Genomic DNA, 13,611 nt, shown 5'->3' on the forward strand with positions numbered 1-13,611 from the left:
TTAAACCAATTGAACTTTTGATTAGTCTAGTCGGTATTAATCGTGTCCAAATCGATTATTTCTAGGAGGGTTACTATGTTTATTTTTAAGTCCAAAGTTTTCGGCCAAAAATATTGTGTTGTTTGAAAGTTATCAATTTTTTTTCCAATTATCCCACAAATAAGTGTGCTGGGACGTCCGTTAGCATCTTCGTTATCATTCCTAAGATTTTGAAGACAATATATTTCTTATTCTAGGAAAAAGCCGGGGGAATCTAACACTGATAAAATCGATACTAGTTTATAAGCGCCACGCAAATTAATCAAATTTATCAAAATTAATTTTTTTTTAAATTAACCTACAAAAAAGTGTGCGGGGACGTCCGTTAGCATCTTCGCTATCATTTCCCAAATTCTTAACCCCTTCGTTGGCATTGACGCAAAATGCGTCAAAATTTTCTTTTTTCTATTTAACTTACTCCGATTTTGCATGTAAGTCCTGCTCGGGGGTTTTTGGGTTCGCTGAATCCGAATCTGAAGTCAAAATTCAAAATGGCGGATTCAATATGATGGACGAAAATACAAAAAACGGCTCGATTTGGATAAATCTCGGTACTTACGGGTTTTTGGAGTCGTTTAATTCGAATTTGAAGTCAAAATTCAAAGGTTTTAAATGGCGGATCCAATATCGTGGACTAAAAAAGGGCTTAAGTTGTACAAATCTCGGCACTTACGGGGTTTTAGGGTCGCTAAATCCGAATCTGAAATAAAAATTTGAAAATTTAAAATAACGGACAAAAATACATAAAACGGCTCGATTTGAATAAATTATGGTACTTTAAAATTGGAAAATTCAAAATGGACAGACTAAACCATACACAGTAGATCCTACTGTTGGCTTCGGAGAATTTACGAAACGGAGTAGTAGGATGCGCCATTTTGAATTCTCAAAATTGAACTTCAAATTCGGATTCGGCGTGCCCAAAACACCGTAAGCTCCAAGATTTATCCAAATCAAACCGTTTTTTGTATTTTCGTCCGCCATATTGGATCCTCCATTTTTGACTTTAGATTCGGATTCAACGACTTTAAAAACACGAGGATACAAATTTTTAGGATAACAAAAATTCCTGCCATTTTCAGCACTTTTTGTCGAATTCTCTCTGCCAACGAAGGGGTTAAGACAACATATTTATAATTCTAGGAAAAAATTCAGGGGATCCTAAAACTGGTCAAATCTATCGTTTTCTAAGTATCACATGCCTATATAAATACAGTGAAACTCTTTCATAGCAACGATTTTGGGGCTAACGGTGAGTGAGAACTAACTCATTGTAGCCTGCTCCGCTTTTGTTTGTTCACGCTTGACTGCTCGCCTGAGTGACAACCGCAGACCCCGCGCCCCCCGTGCAGTTCCTGTTATACCTACCTACGGCGCGGCATCAATTCTGAGAATGGGTAATGGCTATAGAAGGGAGGGCTATGGAATTGTTTCACTGTACTTATTTAAAATGTAAAAGAGGAGGTGTGAGTTTTCAAATTTGACCCATTGGTAATTGATCCTGCGTTCCTTCTGATTGCATTGATACTTCATTTATTGATTCTTTTTCGAGTTCCCAATGTGCCGCGTCGTCGAATTTTTCTTCTTCTTTTATCGATCCACATTTCGACAGTTGTAATATCAAACCTACATAAATAATAATATTTGTAGCAAAGAAATTAAATTGAGTAAAATTTGCATGCGCTTCTCAAAGTATTATTTTGGATATTGAAAACTACGTTTCTCATTTTAAAATTCCGGTAGACAATTATTCACTTGCTATTTACCGGTCACTAATCCGGAAACAATTGCTATCACCATAGAAATCACAAGGGCTAGCAATTGATACCCTGCTTGTTGTGCGGCTGTTCTATTCAGTCCCGGTGATATATTATAATTGTCTCTCATCTCTGCGAGTCTTACTTCGTCACTTGGAGCTCGTGCAGGAAAAATCTGTTACAAAGGAAACAGAAAATTCAAATATATGTACTTTTATATTTTTTAGATAAGTCGAACACCTTTGAAATTGACCTTTTTATTTTGCAGTTTCTATCACAAATAACATAATAGTTACACTTACAAATATTATAATAGGGGCAATTCACAGCATACGTCATACATTTTCCAGAAAGTTCTACCCCCCTCGCCCGGCGTTATACTTTTTCCGTTGGTCTTAACATGAAGAAAATACTTCGGAAGACCCCCCCCCCCCAACGCATGACGTATTTTGTGAATAACTCCATAATAAATAATTAGTTAAATGAAATATAGAAGTTATAAATAATTTTAAATGATAAAAAAGTCAATATTCGTAGACATTAATTTTAATACCTCATAGAGAGAATAATTGTACGCATTTTCTGTAGCAATCCCTGCCATTAAAGCTCCAAAAATTCCAGCTAATACCCCAGGCATACCGTGCAGGTTATGTACACCACATGTGTCATGAATCCTTAGTTTCTTTTGGATCAAAGGCTGAAATCAAACAAAAATCAGAGCAACGTACTAATTTACAAGTCTAATTGGTAGAATGTTAATATTCCAAACGGCCTCTTTGAGGCGATGCAAATTGTAGTTATGTAAACAAACTATTTTTTTCAGGGTGGTTCCTACTGAGAAAATCGGGAAATTGTCGGAAAAGACCGGGAACTGACAGTGAATTAATTTAATGTTTCGGAATTTTTTCAATTATTAGTTTCAATAGATAAACTTATCAAAACATTTTAAATGTCACTTAAAACATAAAAAGTCGATTATGTAGAAAAACACAACTTTTACATTTCGTCCAATATTTGTAAAAATGGTGTTTATATCAAGAATACACACTTGAAGTATTATGAAACTATTCTTGTGGACAAGAGATTTTTTCTCAAAAAATTGAATTTTTTAATTAATTCGCTCGCGAATGATGCAAGGTGCTATTCTGCTAACTTTTACATTCTCATAGGCAGAATATTGTCCTTCTTAAGTCGGAAAAATTAAACGAGCCGGGATAAAGGTGTATATTACTGGCAATTTTTTCGGGCTGCTAGTGAAAAACTTTCTTGAGTGGATACGGTGATTTGTCCTCCTATTGCTTAATCGAATTATGTATATTTAGCACAATACTATAAACAAGAAATAAAAAAGAAGATTTATAATGTTATTACCGTGAGGTACTTGTATCCAAGAACGCTGAGTACGCCAGCAATGCAACCTATGGCCAGAGCTCCGATTGGTTCACACATCATACCTGAATCCACGAATAAAACATGTTTGACACTTTAAATAAAATACGAAAAGCGTTTAAGATTAATTTAAAAATTATGTCGTACCAGCTGCTGTACCGATTGCGACGCCACCAGCGAGAGTGGAATTCTGAACGTGTACCATGTTAAATTTATTTTCTTTAGAAACAAAAGCAGATACAGCAAATGAAATTACGCAGCTTGCAGCAATCGATAGTAACGTATTTATTGTCGCCCTCTGCTGATCATCACCTTTTAAAGATGCGCTGTTGAAGGATGGCCAGAAGAGCCAAAGAAATATCGTCCCTAGAGAATTAATATAATTTTTCAATCTGTCACCTTATTTCACTAAAAATAAATGAAAAAAAGAAACAATTAAGGTAAGTGTGCCAGTTATCGGGAGCTTAAGGCGAATTTCAGATTTCGAATGCTTAAAAAAACTATAGTAAACATATTTAAAGCTTAAAAAATGGGTTTTATTGAATAACGCGTACCTTTAGAAAGGTAAATTACTTATTACTTCTAACATATCCTATTAGAATGAATATTATAAGAAGTTCGAAGCTATAAATACGAGAATGCATGGGTTATCGGCAAGTCAGAAATCGGCACTTCGATGTGTGATTGATCGGCAATAGCGTTCAGGAAAACACATTTTTGCTGAGAACGAAGAACACAACAGCTTACTATATATAAAATAATGCCCGCCTGCCGAAAAACCATTCATTGACGAAGACTGGCACATTTACCTTATTATTCTTATAAGAATGTTATAATTTTAAAATTAAAAAAATAATAATTTCACTTAACCACAAAGTCATAAATATTTTGTTTACATGAAAGAAAACATTGTATATTACAAAGAGTAATTCAAAAGACCTAATTATCAGGTAAACTTTTAAACAAATTTAATTTAAGCCTGTTGGAACGCGCTGCACAAAAATTGCCAAATCTGTGAAGCACTCAAAACATATCAGTAACCTGCAATCATTCGATTTTGAGGTTTTAAAAATGCACTTTAAAAATTGTCTAGACTCCGGAAGGGGTTTCGCGGTGGTAGAAGAGGGGGGGAGGGGGAGGTTTAAGCCTGATTTTTCGGAAAAAATACGGTAAAGGCTAAACAGCGAGAGTGAAATAGTGTATACACTATTTCGACTGACTGCTGATTACGCTGATAGCTCGACCGTACTGGATCGTGCTGCGAAAATCCAACGTCGATAAAAGTCGCATCCAACTTGGCTGGAATAGTAAATTTGAATCAAAGATGCAATTTGTGTGTTTTTTGTTTGTTTCTTGACAGGCCGAAAGATTAGCGAATTCAACAGTATCACTGCAATTTGAATAAATAATATATAATATATATAAATCTCTGGTTTCGCTCTCATTGCATCAGTTATCGGCGGGATATCCCATTCATCTCCCAGGATATCATGGGCATATCCCAGGAGACCCTAGGGATATCGCAAATGATATCCTACAGGGCGGAAATCTCGATATCCCTAAAATGTCCCAAGGATATCTCATTAATGTCACAATTCCATAATTTAGAGTATATTACTGGAAATTCAGATGTATCTAATGCCAATTATATTCATATTCAATCGTATTAATCAATTAAGAAATGATTGAAAATATAGTCAGAATGTGACTTGTTTTTCATTGTAAGTAGACTGTTAATGGCTATAAAAATCATTCGCGGTGATTATTTCTTGATAATTATACTGAAATAAGAATTTGAAAGAAATCGAATCTTCGTGATTTGTATAAACTTGTTTTTTGACACATGGATGTTTGTGAATTAATTAATTCATGTTTGTGAAAAAATGTTTCAGGTATTCTACATATTTTAATTAATATGAATTTCACAAATATTAGATTCCATTGCCAAAAATGTGTATATCCCGCACAGGAAATTGAGTGGATATCGTACGGGGCGGAAATCTCGAAATCCTTGGAATATGCGACGGATATCCCTGGAGATTTTTAGGACATTTTTCAGGATCTCTGATATCCTGCCGAGATATGCTAGGGATATGCCAGAGATATAATTTTCTTGTGAGGGCGGAAGAGGAAAAGTGTACGAGAGATAAAAGGACGCCGCTGTGAACTCGCTGATAATAATCGATAATAATTTTGCAATTTTCTTTAAATTCATTTATTGCATTATTTATAGATCTTGTCTTGACATGAGCTATAATAATTTTAAAATTCATATAAGATTATGGACTTATCGCTGTAAACATTTGTTGTGTTGTAACGTACGTATCGTAAGTAAGTACGATGGTAAGTATTGTAGATCCTGTTATCGCTTTATTGAACAATAATATTACTCGCAGCCGTTTCAACCGTCAAGGCTAAACCACGGACGGGCAGGAAGAAAAGGCATGTTAATTGAAGGCCGAGAAATCAGAAGGGCCCAAGCCCCAAATTCCAAATTTTATAGAAAGTCGAAAAAACGTACGCATTTCGCGATTTTTTAATAAAAAAAAATTGAAATTTTATAAAGTGCTTTCTTTTTCTAAAACACGTTTGTATGCAAAAGTACACTTTCTTCAATTGATAACTATTCCAGTTATGAGCCAGCATAGAAGTTCAGATGGGGCCTAAGTCGAGGAGTACTGTTGAATAAAAAGGGCCTAATTCAACGAGCCATTTACGTTAATAGAGGAGTCTCGTTAGGCGTTACAAATGCTAACCTAGGAAATCCGGCAACGTTTCACCGATTTGAATGAAACGTTTTGCATTGTGTTTCTGAGGATGTATAATACCATCATAAAAGAACTTATAGAACCATATAGAACGAAGCTCAATACGCACAGTATTGTCCTTTTTCAAGGTATATTGCATATAGATGCATAGAGAACTCGTACTTCTATAAGAATCTATATGGAATTACTAGCAGTCGCTAAGGTAATCTATAAGTTTCTGTTGGTTTCTTTACTTCGTTTTTGGGAATTCATCATTGATCCTCACAAACTGCCGGGTCTATATGGCTTTATATGGAATTACCAACAGCCACTGAGGTGGTTTCGATATGCTTCTGTTGGTATCTATATTGCCTTTCGGCGAATGTCCCATTGATTCTCAGACTGTATGACTATCATACACTATAATAGTCTATGTGGTCCTATATGGAATTAACAACACTCATTGGGGTGGTTTCTATACGCTTCTGTTTGTATCTTTATTTCGTCTCGGTGAATGACACAATGATTCTCATAGACTTCCGGGTCTGTATGGCTCTATGTGGAATTACCAACAGAAACTGAGGTGGTTTCTATATTCTTCTGTTTATATCTTTACCCGGTTTCCGTGAATGCCACATTAATTCTCATAGACTTCTGGTTCTATACGGCCCTATATGGAATTACTAACAGCCACTGAGGTGTTTTCTATATGCTCCTGTTGGTATCTTTATTTCTTCTTGGGAAATGCCTTATTAATTCTCAGAGACTTCTGGGTCTATGTGGCTCTATATGGAATTATCAGTAGCCACTGAGGTGGTTTTTATACGCTTCTGTTGGTATCTTTATTTCGTTTCGGCGAATGCCACAATATTTTAAATTTAAATTAAAAACAGTAGAACTGAACCAAAAATTATAATTTTTGATCAAAATATATTTAATGTGTATACCAAAAGAGATAAAGTTTCATACCTTTTAAACCAAAAAGTATGAATTAAACAAAATTGTTGAACTGTTTACACAATAATAATATTCTTTTATAAAAAAGGTGAATTCTCAACTCTGCGGGTTAAAATCGAAAGAGGAAAAGAAAAGGGAAAAAGAGAAAAAAGTTTGAAAGGAACGGGGAAAGGATGAAAAGGGAAAGTTTAAATGGGAAAGAGAAACAGCAAAAGGGAATGGGAGAAAGGACAAGGGGAGGAAAATTATGAGAAATTGGAAAGGAAGAAAAAGGAGAGGACAAAGGAACAGGCGAAAATGGGAAAAATATGAAGATAAGGGGAAAGAGTAAATGGTGTAAAGGGAAAGCGGAAACGCTAAAGAGGAATGGAAGCATAAAAGGGGAAAGTGTTAAAAGGAGAAAGTGAAAAATGAAAAGGGGAAAGGAAAACTGTAAAGGGAGTTGGGAAAGGGGAAAGGAAAATACAAGATGGATGAGAAAAGTGTAAAGGGGAAGGGAAACGGTTCCCTTTACCCTGGTTCTCTTCCCTATTCTTCTCTTTCTCCCTTTTCCTTTCCCTTTTCACCCATATAGATCTATATAGAAGTAGGTTATTAGCGCGTCGTTAGAAGATTCCTACGCATAAAATCCATATAGAAATCATTCAAAATCCTGTTCGCAATTTCATATAGATTACATGTCAGGAGAATACACATAAAACCATATAGAAATAGGGAATTAGCATGCTGTTAAAAAATCCTATTTGCACATCCATATAGCAAGTACGTCAAATTATTTTTGCAGTTTCATATAGAATACATCTTGAGTGGATCCATATAGGTCCAAATAGAAGTAGTTAATTAGCGCGTCGTCAGAAAAGTCCCAATTATAAAATCCATATAGAAATCAGTTAAAATCCTCTCTGCAATTTCATATAGATTACATATCAGGAGAATACACATAAAACCATATTGAAGTAAGGAATTAGTACGATGTTAAAAAAATCCTATTTGCACATCCATATAGAAAGCACGTCAAATGATTTTTGCAATTTCATACAGAATATTTCTTGAGAGGATTCATAGAGATGCATACAAAAGTAGGTAATTAGCGCGTCGTCAGAAAAGTCTCACTTATAAAATAGAAACCACTTCAAATCCTGTTTGCAATTTCATTTATATTACATGTCAGAAGAACAGATATAAAACCATATAGAAGTAGGGAATTTGTACAATGTTAAGAAAATATTATTTGTATATCCACATAGGAACCACTCCAAATCTTCTTTGTAATTCCATATGGATTACATGTAGGAGCATACATATAAATCGATGTAGATGCTTGGGGACTTAGTGTATCGGTAGGAAAATCCTGTATGGATATCCGTATAAATACTTATAAGGGAATCTCTTGGAATCCATTCAGAAACCATCTCAAATTCTAATAGGAAATCCATATAGAATACATCACAAGGAAATCCATATAGATACTTGTAGATTTTCTATGTGGCAAATTTTCTCTAAGTGGCACTACCAATAGAAACCATTAGGAACAATTGATACTTATAGAAGGTCTATATGGTTCTATGAGACATTTAATGAAGGGATGAAAAGTTAAAAAAAATCTTGCCGCTAATTGTTATTGATTTTTTTTGTTTAAACAAAGACTTCCGTAAAATCGTTTTTAATGTTGAATAGCTTGAAAAAATGCAGTCCTCAAGCTAAAAAAATAGTGTAGTTATGTATCTGGGGGTTACTAATTATAAATTGAGGGGTCAAAAAATTTAAAAATGGCGGCCAATTTTTTTATCATTTATAAAAAAAACTCCAAATAAATGATTAATACTTGACATATATATTCCTTAAGGCATTGATAGATAACATAAAATAAGTTGGACTTGAAATGATCGGCAAAACCAACCTTAAAACGAGCATAACACCCCCAAAAAATTCTTTTGACGTTTATCTTGGAATGGGTGCATTGAAAACAAATGATTTTTTCAGAAAAATAGTACTATAATTTACAATAAGAATACAAGTATGAATTTTTCCTCTGCGGGTGATACTTTCTGAGCAATCACCCCTCAAAGTAGGAGGTGAGTTGTTCCGCGCAGGTGGTACGCTCCTTCCGCAGCTCATATCTGGAAAGGAGGGCGTTTTTGGACAAAAGTGTATATGACTGAAATTATGCAGAATTTTCCGTTCTACAATTTAAGTCTTAAACATTTTCCTCAAAAAACCATCTTGTTTCAAGATATGAGTCATGGAAGGAGAATGCCACCCGCGAAGAGAAACTCACCCCCCCCCCCCATATTTTGAGGGTTGATTACTCAAAAGGAAAAATTTATATTAGCATACTTATTGCAAATTATAAGCACTATTTTTCTGAAAAAATCATTTGTTTTCGATGCACCATTTCCAAGATAAACGTCAAAAAGCATTTTTTGGAGGTGCGTTTCTCGATTTAAGGGGGGCGTCACCCTTCATTTCAAGTCCAATTTATTTTATGTTATCTACTAATGCCTCAAGGAATATGTATGACAAGTATTAATAATTTATTTTGAGTTTTTTTTATAAATGTTAGAAAAAAATTGGCCGGCATTTTAAATTTGTTCACCCCTTAATTTATAATTAGCTTCAGGACTACATTTGTTACACATTTTTAGCAACACAATGCAAAAGGTTTCATTCAAAGCGGTGAAATGCTGCCGGCTTTCCTAGTTTATCATTTTTAACGCCTAACGTGACTCCTCTATTAACGTAAATGACTCGTTGAGTTAGGCTTTTTTTATTCAAGAGTATCCCTCGACTTAGGCCCCAGTTGAACTTCTATGGCTCATAACTCCAATAGTTTTCAATTGAAGAAAGTGTGCTTTTGCATGCACACGTGTTTTATTAAAAGAAAGCACTTAATAAAATTTCAATTTTTTAAATTAAAAAATCGCGAAATGCGAACGTTTTTTCGACTTCTTGTAAAATTTGGAATTTGGCGCTTAGGCCCTTTTGATTTCTCAGCCTTCAATTGACATGCCTTTTCTTCTTGACCTCCGTGGTATAAGGGAGTTGCGACGATTGCATCCGGAATATTCGCTGTTAAACTAATCGTCTCCATCATCGGCGCTTTTGGAGGTGCCAAGCTTTCACTGGTCAATAGCTTGAAAAGCATCCCTGCGTGTTAACAATATGCTAAAACACTTGCGGAAAAAATGTAGAAGGCGGTCGTTCTTGGGTCGCTCCGTGTCCTCGGGGTCACAGACTGTAACCACCTATCTCACCGTCGTGAGGCGTGGTTATGGCTGAAATTTTTACCGCGATTTCGCTGGGAGCGGGTGCAATTTTCCAGATTAGCACCCGCTCCCGGCGAAATCCTGCGGTTGTCCTTATGATAAACTTATGATAAACTTACTTTATCTTGCAGAAATATAAGGAAATGCAGTTAAGGGTGGATACCCCTTATAAATTAATTTCTCATGAAAATGCAAAAACACGTAAACTTTATTTTATTATCGCGTGCAATATATATTTTTTCTACATTTTTTGCCTTGAAACCATACCCGGTTATGAATTTTTGGTGTAATTAAAAATTGTTGTGGGTAGTTTTCCCTTTCAGAATTTTTTTTTTATCAAATTGACAAAATCACATTTTTATCTCTTATTGTGAGGACATTGTTCGAGTTGTTTTGATTGTGAAAGATTTTGTTATTATATGCGAAACATCTAAATGTGAAACAACATTTAAAAAAAAGTTAGATATCTGAAATCATCGAAACACGTGGATTCCGAATTATTATGTTTCAGGCCGCTCACTATGAAATTAAAAAAAATCTATATCTAAATTTATTCCGAAAGCTTAACAAAGGACTCTTGAGTATCGGCTATTCTATTCAGATAGCTTCTCTGCTCGTTATATATGATCGTATTTTTATTTCAATTTCGGAAAGGATATTTTAAAGCCTTCAAAACATTTAAACGAGCTACCCGGACCTTTAAATATATCTACCTGAGTGTCTGCGGAGAATTTCTCAGAGCTTCTCAGAGCCTTGAGAATCTTTAGCATATACTCTGAGATTTCTGTTGGTAGGGTTAGCCTATTTTTTTCGAAAAACCAGGTACTCACCCTCCCCCCCATCCTTCCACCATAAGCCCCCTTCCAGAGTCTAGAAAATTTGTTTCGCCATCTTAATGCACCGCGCCCCAACAGCCTTAATTTAAAATATTGTTTTTCTATTTTTACCAATCATCGCGAATATGTCTGACTGGTAAGTAGCCCCTTCAAGGCGATGTTCCTTCGGCTTATCCTTCACTCCAAAAACAAAACTGACTGCTAATCCGAAGTAAGCCCCGAATACGTGAACGTACATGCTGTCGCCAGCATCAACAGCCTGTAAAATACGAATATTGTGCTTTATATACACCTGGTAAGGAGTTTATTGCAACGTATAGACTAGCATTTCAAACAATGGACATTGCAATGCCTTTAAATGCGTAAAAATGGCATTTTTGTCCGAAATGCCATTAAATGCTCTTTACTGTATAAAACTCGTTCTGTTTCAATCATTTTCTATACGCATAACCTTCAAGGTATCACGGACCAATCGAAACGTGTCAATGCCATTTAATCCTGCCGGCAAAATATTAAATAGAATCAATGCCCGTCATTGCGATTTAATTATTTTTCGGACACAAATGCAATTGGTACTGGGTAGATTTGTATGATAATGACAAGGTAATAATTAATATAGATCACATATTTGTATTATACCAGCACATTAGTGTGTTATTAAACTACAGTGAATCTTTTCTGTAGCGCCGATTTTGGGGCTGACCTACGGTGGGAACTAACTCATTATAGCCCGATCCGCTTTTGTTTGTTCACGCCTGAGAGCTCGCCTGAGTGACAGCAGCAAATGTTAAAATATGAGATAGTACCGATGTAAAGATAGCAAGGTTAAATACCTACACTGTTGTAAATTTCTGTAGGAATTTTCAGAGACGCGTCACTAAAGCTTTGCGCAGAAACCGTTTCTACATTTTCCGAAACTGTAACAGAAATTTCAGCAACGGTAACTGCATGAAACTCCAGTCACATGTATCACAAAGTTATGTTAAAAGTTAAGTTAAGTTTAGGAATTTTCAGTTACTGTAACTGAAAATTCCTAGAGGTTAACAAATTTTTGTTGGTTCATTATTTTAATATAAAACATGAAGTCTATATTTGTCTTAAGAATATAAATAGCAAGAAAATATAACTGAAGTTAAAACTAGCCACTTTTTATGTATCTATGTTATATGTACACTCATTATATTAAATACATAATCGAAGCCCATCGTTTATGATAAAATTTTTTGTTGACATTTAATATATTGAGTATATTATATAACATAGTTATTTTCATATAAACTTGGTATATAGTCTTACTTTAATTTGTATTTTTAAGACAAATATATACTGCAAATTTATATTAAAATTAATTAATCAAACAATAATGTCTATACATTACAAGTTTAGAGAAAATGTACTCACAAAATGTATACAAATTGTTATATAATTTTTTATAGGTAATATTCGTATGTGATTTTTTCGTAAACAATTGAATTCTCAACCAGAAAATATGAATTTTTAACAAAAAAATTAATTTGTAGCAAAATAGCTGACCAATCTCTCTAGTAATCCCCCCATTGAAGATCCTCACAAAGCCGTTATGTAAGGTTCCCCACTTGGGTCCATTAGTGGCCAAGGTCTTTTGTTTCAGGCGTCATTCACTCTACTGACACTCTTTTTATTAACTATTTGCCGCCATACTTTCCTGTCCTGACATACTTCTCTAGCTTCTTTTATGTCCATGCATTTTTTCATGCAGGCTCTCATGTTTCTGTGACTTCTTATGTCTCTTCTAACTAGGTTCTTATTCACACTTTCTAACCATTCTTTCCGCGGTCTACCTCTGGGCACGCTGCCATTTACTTTACCTTGATACACTTGTTTCGTTAGTCGTTCATTTGGCATTCTCTCAACATGCCCGAACCATCTTAACCGATTTCTTTCCCATGTGTCTACTAGCGTCTCTTGTGCACCACATTCTTTTAGAATTATCTCGTTACTTACTTTGTCCATTAATGATTTTCCGCTTATTATGCGCATGAATCTCATGTCAATTGCGTTAATTTTACCCTTATCTTTTTCTTGATAAGTCCATGTCTCGCTACCGTATAGTACAGTCGGTACAAATATAGAATTATGTATTGCCATTTTAGCTTTATTTGATATATTTTTACTTCTGATAAGAGGACCTGCTCTACCAATAACCTTCTTACCTTCGTTTATGCGTCTATCTTAAAAAAGTGGTTCAACCAAAATTTTCAACAAAAAAAATTGTATCCTCAAACAGAAAAAATATTAACTTTCAAGCAAACAGTACACTGAAAAAAAATTTTAGGTATAGATATTACCTAGAATTCTTGCTATCCCAGCTAGAAAGTATCGCTGGATTTCGTCTTCCTAAATAGTTAGCTGTATTGAACAGATTTTCTTGGATGCAAAATGAAGGTGCAGTATCTAGAAAATTTAGTTGTAATGTCTATACTTCTATTGCTAAACAAGTATAGGTGTCACAACTAACCAGGTTCAGCTAGATATTCTAGGTGAAAAATACAGCTAAACTTGGCAGCCTATCTAGCTGCGTTTTCTGGCTGAAGTGCCTTAGGCCGATATATCTTTAGGTATAATGACGCAAAAATATATC

General features: G+C 34.8%; 1 protein-coding gene across 5 annotated transcripts in view; it reads right to left on the minus strand.

The window, feature by feature from the left end:
• Positions 1 to 361: 361 nt before the first annotated feature.
• LOC117168032 (ammonium transporter Rh type B-B) overlaps positions 362 to 13,611 on the minus strand; it is a 264,431-nt gene continuing 251,181 nt past the window's right edge. For 4 of the 5 annotated variants that reach the window (XM_033353362.1, XM_033353363.1, XM_033353361.1 and 1 more), the window contains 6 exons: positions 11,103 to 11,250; positions 3,333 to 3,551; positions 3,168 to 3,250; positions 2,350 to 2,493; positions 1,806 to 1,971; positions 362 to 1,665 (listed from right to left, as the gene is read on the minus strand). In XM_033353362.1, coding sequence (XP_033209253.1) covers positions 1,514 to 1,665; positions 1,806 to 1,971; positions 2,350 to 2,493; positions 3,168 to 3,250; positions 3,333 to 3,551; positions 11,103 to 11,250 — 912 coding nt within the window. In that variant the 3' untranslated portion in view covers positions 362 to 1,513. Of the gene's footprint in view, positions 1,666 to 1,794; positions 1,972 to 2,349; positions 2,494 to 3,167; positions 3,251 to 3,332; positions 3,552 to 11,102; positions 11,251 to 13,611 lie in introns of all 5 variants that reach the window. The other variant, XM_033353364.1, reaches the window with a different exon arrangement.

This window comes from Belonocnema kinseyi, chromosome 2 (assembly GCF_010883055.1).
Source record: "Belonocnema kinseyi isolate 2016_QV_RU_SX_M_011 chromosome 2, B_treatae_v1, whole genome shotgun sequence".
Lineage (NCBI taxonomy): Eukaryota > Metazoa > Arthropoda > Insecta > Hymenoptera > Cynipidae > Belonocnema > Belonocnema kinseyi.